General features: G+C 38.8%; 1 protein-coding gene across 1 annotated transcript; it reads right to left on the bottom strand.

Annotated features, from left to right (window-relative positions):
- Positions 1–1,527: 1,527 nt before the first annotated feature.
- Positions 1,528–5,545, bottom strand: six2a (SIX homeobox 2a). Its single transcript, XM_053620829.1, has 2 exons — positions 4,584–5,545; positions 1,528–3,017 (listed from the first exon to the last, which is right to left on the bottom strand). The coding sequence occupies exons 1-2, from the start codon at positions 5,141–5,143 to the stop codon at positions 2,681–2,683; spliced, it is 897 nt and encodes a 298-aa protein (XP_053476804.1). The 5' UTR covers positions 5,144–5,545; the 3' UTR covers positions 1,528–2,680.
- Between the last annotated feature and the right edge of the window lie 276 nt (positions 5,546–5,821).

Raw genomic sequence — 5,821 nt, 5'->3', positions numbered from 1 at the left:
TCTTTAGAATCTGAGTAGTGCAAATGGATAGGGCTGTTTGGTTGTCTGTTGGGTTTCTGTTGTAGTTTGCGGTCGTTTCCCTGTAAATAGCATTAAATACGCGTGTTGAATTCCATTTAGAGATGATGAGTGCTTGTTAGCCTCGCTAGCGCCGAGGTGTTTTTTTTTTACATAACAACTTGTGCCGAAGGTTTAACAGCCTCTCCTCCCCTCTACAAAAGCCCCGACGATCACTGGCATCGAAGTCGCTGTAAAAGTGCGAAATAAATTCCTGCAAAGGAGAATACGGCTTACAGCCAAGTGAACAAATAAAAAGGTTACAAGTACATGCTTAGCCATTAAAATTAAATGTAGTTACAGCCATTACCAAACGAAAGAGACTAAAAAATAATTATTATATTATAATATTATATATTAATGCACTGAACTTTAACTATACCTTTTGGTATCAATATTTATGGCAGGGCTGTCAGACTGCAGTCTTGGAAGGTAACAGCACTGTAGTGTAACATTTTCATTTACCACACCTTATTCAATTCATCAGCTAATTAAAATGACTTTTATGGGATGTATGTCTTAGACGAACACAGATAACTGTGGGTCTGTCTTTTCCAGGTTCGTCCTGATTTCACTACTTGGATGCAGAATTAATTCAATAGCTACGTTATTAGTTACCATTAAAGATGATCTGCATATCTTTTGCAACACGAAGAACACAATGAGAGGTTAAATAAGAGAATTTAAACTAGTTTTTAGTTTGCATGTTTCACTTGATCCATATGTAAGAACTGAAATGACTGTTGGCGATTTGTAGGTAAAATAAGTTGCTAACGCAATGAGAAGAGAAAAGAATCATATCGTGAAGGAAATGCCAGCTAGGTCTAGTGAAGTCTTACTCTAGTGCTGTTATGTATAATAATAATAATAATAATAATAATAATAATAATAATAATAATAATAAAAAAACAACCGCACATTCAAACAAAACAGCAATTAAACGAATTATCAACATTTTACATATTGTAGGCCTATATTGCACATAAATGATCATACAATTAACCAAAATAAACGAAGTGACCACGAATCATTTGTCTAAAAAATCATCATCATGAAGGTCATCATGTCACATGACCGAGCACAATGTCCTGAGTCTAACTAAATTCAGAAACAGATGCATAAGGGCTTCTACTCTAGATTTTGTTCTGAAAATTATCCTAATCCTAAATAGTAGCATATAGCTAGAGAAGTCACTGTACAAAGTATTTTAGCTTTAAAGCCTATTTAAAATCTAAAATAGCTTCAGACTAAACGCTGAATGTTAAGGTCATCTTAAATAAAAGTTATCGTGCAGTCAGTGGCACTCAACCTGATCCTGCATTGAGCTCTGACAACATGTCTCACTGTATATAGCTTGTGTCGGTGTAAAAATATTTTTGTGTTACTGTGAATTATTTAAAAAAAAATTATATATATATATATATATATATATATATATATATATATATATATATATATATGCAAGTACAACACACCAGCCTTATTAAATAAACAGCGACTCTTGAGTAGCTTGTAATGTAGCAGTGCTGTCACGTCCATGCTAATTGCATATTTGTGAAACGAAATAAAAAATACAGTTTTTTAGATATTATGAAGGGAAATACTCCTAGTGTACAAGATGTATCTTTATCGTCATTAAACTCGCAAGCTTATGGTGAATATAGTTACAGCATATGATGAACTGTAGTACATGTTAAACACTGAGGAAGGACATTGTGTGCTTATAGAACTACCCTCACTTGCGCTAGTAAATGTTTAATTGGGCGTGTTAAAAATATAAATATTAAATATATATTCACACTTTGCTCTCAACGAACATAAGTCTAGCTACTGATATACTATAATTATATTGCTTTACAGTCATTTGTCGACAGGTGCAAGTATTTTTTAAAATAAATAATTACTTGAGTATCCATATACTTAAATATATAGATTACTTGGTATACGGACAAGATCACCAAGGCTGAATTATATTAGCAACAAGGATACGTACAAACTCGAGAAAATGTTATGTTTCCTGCCTGTGGGCTATAATCTGGAGCCTACCGTGCCAAACACGAAAACATTGCATATGCAAACAAAACCATTCAAACACATATCGCTCTCAATAAATGCACATTAGCTTTTATTGTAAAGGGTATATGAAACTATGATGGGATCGGGCTTATATTTATTTTATTTGATCGCAAAGTTTTACATGCAGTCGCTTTCCAAAAAGAAAAAAAAATACAAATGAAAATAAAGCTAATCTTAATAATCGCTGTGCTGGTAATAAAACACTTCATATGACGGCACCCCATCAAAAGGAAGCTCACTATGGCCTTAAAAAAGAAAATATGTAAACAAATGGGGTATACGACCGAGAAGTCACAGATGTGTCGAAATCTAAAGGAATAACGACGTCGGAAACAAGAATTAAGACCTTGTAGTTCCGTGGCTTTGAGCATAACGTTAGTCTACATTCTAGAAAAATACCTCATCAAGGACCCTCTTATTGGCATTGAGTGTAGGCCATCCAAAACATCATCCACAACTTACTCCCTCTGTCCAATACCTTCCCTGTCTGTGTTCTTGCTCCACAAGTCTGTAGTCGACAAGCGTCCTGCTCCTAGCTTTTTGCGTTTTAAGAGCCCAGGTCGACCAAGTTGGAGGCCATAGTGTTCAGTATAGTGTCATGCAGGCCGTGGTGGTGGTGGTGTTGGTGGTGCATTGAGTCAGCGCTTGGTACAGTCACGGCGCTTGGCACTGGTACTGCGCTGGGTGCCGGCGGAGCAGCCAGGCCGTGTAGAGGCTGGAGGCCGGAGGCGGAAGTGAGCAGCAGCGCTGGGCTCGATGACGTGTGATCTGGAGTTCCGATTGGGGTTTTGTCCTCGTCCGAGCTGCCCATCATCGTCTTGTTTCCGTTCATGGACGACGTGAGTGCGTTGTGGCTGTTCGTGTTGGAGTTCTCGTTGTTTTCCCTGAACAAAAACAAACGGGGGGAAAAAAAACAGGAGCGAGGCTTTAGAAGAACAACAAACTTTAACCGTGTGTACGTCTAGAGCAAGGACAGTTTTCAGAAAAATTCTGTACATGAACAAATTACAAATAATACGTTAAAAAAAATAAACCAAGTAAATGAAACTAAAAACCATAAACTAGAAACCAAAAAGTGTGCCACTGTAAAATATTACAACTGTAAGATTACAACTTTGCCATTCAGAAAAATATTTCAGTCGTTTTCTGGTCATGCTTAGAGACCTGACGTACACTCCCTATGAAAATCAAAATAAAAGAATGTATATAAAAAGGGGAAATATAAACGGGACCTACAGCATAAGACTGATTAAATGAATAGGAAAATGTGTGCAGTGATGCTGAAGAAAAAAACCACAACTAACCGACAACTGAGCTGTGAGTACAATTGGTTATCTTGAGTGGTATTTAAATATAATGTTCTCTACTTTTAATTAATTTCAGGGATTGTAGTAATTATTAAAATCTTACCTACTGCATGCTTAGCGATTTTTAAAATACATGTATGTACTTGACTGATAATCATGATATAAACTGAGAGGTGAGGCCTACAAACAGGCCTACACTTATAGTGGTTGAGGAGATTTCCCCCACACAAAAAGTGCTATATAAATGTAAGGAATTATTATCATTATAAATGTCGCATCAATGACATTCTTGAATTACACAATACTTACTCACTGATGTTATCTTGTACTATCAATTTGTGTGTGTGTGTGTGTGTGTGTGTGTGTGTGTGTGTGTGTGTGTGCGTGTGTGTGTGTGTAAACGACGCCAATAAATACATCTAAATTATTATGAACAGATTTATTACCTACGATTGTAGTTTCACTATCTCACGAGCGGCTGAAATAAGGCATGATGAATTAGCATGCAGCCGGCAGCAATCTCTACTAAGCGTTTTTTTAAGCCTATCTTTCCAAAATAATAAATAAATAAATACACTTTACAAAATTACAACTCACTTATATTAATATGAATTAGTTATGGTCGACAATGTATGCATATACGATCAACAGAGATTATTATTATTATTATTATTAGTAGTAGTAGTAGTAGTAGTAGTAGTAGTATACATTATTATTATTACTATTATTATTATTATTACTATTATTATTAGTAGTAGTATTAATAATAATAATAATAATAATAATAATAACCAATACAAGTGAAAATGGCAGAAGTTCGACAAATACACCGTCTATCTGACAACCAACCTCATGCACCTTTATTATATTCATATAACTGGTTAAGGAAAAATCCTGCTAAAATAATTATAGCCCAATTTTTAAAAACATGCCAAAAAATAAATGCGTTCAACTCCTTTAATAAGTTTGGAAACAACTCGTGTTCTGTTGTAGGCTAGTGAAAACCGAAATCGTCAATACTTTTGGGGGATGATTGCTCAGAGATCTCCCCACTTTCATTCCTTTGTGGTCCTGAACAAGCTTTTTAGCGGTAAAATTATCCACACAGTCATTAAATATGAGTAACTATGGACGTTCTTGTACCTTTCTTTGGCCTCCGCCGCGCGGTCGCGTTGCCTCCTGTTTTTGAACCAGTTGCTGACCTGAGTGGTGGTCAGGCCAGTGGCTTCGGCCAGCTCGCGCTTTTCCCGCGGTGAAGGGTACGGATTATGGGTGTACCATTCCCTCAGCACGCTGCGGCTCTTCTCCTTAAAGCAGTAACTTGTCTCCTCGCCATCCCAGATGGACCGGGGCAGCGGGAACTTTCTACGCACTCGGTACTTGCCCACGGCTCCAAGCGGCCGTCCGCGCAGCTTCTCCGCCTCGATGTAGTGCGCCTTGAGCCACAGCTGCTGTAGTTTCGGGTGGTTGTGCGGCGAGAACTGGTGGCTCTCGAGGATTTTATAGAGCTCTCTGAAGTTTCCCCTGTGAAAGGCGACCACGGCCTTGGCCTTGAGCACGCTCTCGTTCTTGTGGAGGTGTTCACAGGCCGGCAAGGACCACAGAAAGCGGCCAAGGCGCTCGATGTTGCCGCCCTGCTGCAGGACTTCGCACACGCACGCCACTTGCTCTTGCGTAAAGCCGAAAGTCGGAAGCATAGACATGGTTCGTCGCTGACAATTGCCTCGTCCGAGTTATCGATAAACACAACGGTTTAAGCGCTGGAAGTCCATGAACGATACAATTTCAAAACGTCTTCGAATATCGATAAAATCCGTCTCCGAATGAAGTGGGCCCAATACTTCAGATCCACTCAAGCGAGAGTAACACACCGTATATCCATCTACAAAACATGAGAGCAAGTTTTCCCTCCCGAGTGAGTAGCTCGCCGTCTTTTCTGTGCCGTTTCAGCATAGCGTTCTCCCGACTACGGAGCTCGCTCGCTCGTTTTAATAATATTATTCTAAGCTGGCAAGAAAACCGATTGTGTGAACTCTGATTGGTTGGTTATCCGACCCAGGGACTGCGAGGATAAGACAATAGTTTTAGTCAAATTATTCGCCATGGTTACGCTGTCATTCAAAGTAACCTGATATGCTTTGAGGTGGCTCCCTGGACTGGCTGACTGATTATTCCCTTCATTTAAAACCCGCCCACCGATAGAAATAATAGCCTTGATTTTCTCTGTTTGTTAGATTTTTTTCAAGTCTAGGGTTTGACGGACAGTTGGAGTAACCAAAGAGCGCTCAGAAGGGGCGCTCCCAAAGCAGAGGAAAGGAAGGCGTAGAGAAAGTTCTGCACTCACTAATGCAAAGCCCTCACTTTGTGCCTGTCTTCTAACA

The sequence above is a fragment of the Ictalurus furcatus genome, chromosome 3 (genome assembly GCF_023375685.1).
Source record: "Ictalurus furcatus strain D&B chromosome 3, Billie_1.0, whole genome shotgun sequence".
Taxonomy (NCBI): Eukaryota; Metazoa; Chordata; class Actinopteri; order Siluriformes; family Ictaluridae; genus Ictalurus; species Ictalurus furcatus.
This window is presented reverse-complemented; position numbering and strand designations above follow the sequence as displayed.

What these genes read in the sequence shown, in the direction of transcription:
- six2a (XM_053620829.1), bottom strand. Translation starts at nt 5,143, where the DNA reads ATGTCTATGCTTCCGACTTTCGGCTTTACGCAAGAGCAAGTGGCGTGC. An exon ending in GCGGCGGAGGCCAAAGAAAG is followed by an intron (nt 3,018 to 4,583) that starts GTACAAGAACGT and finishes GTTTTTGTTCAG; the next exon opens with GGAAAACAACGAGAACTCCA.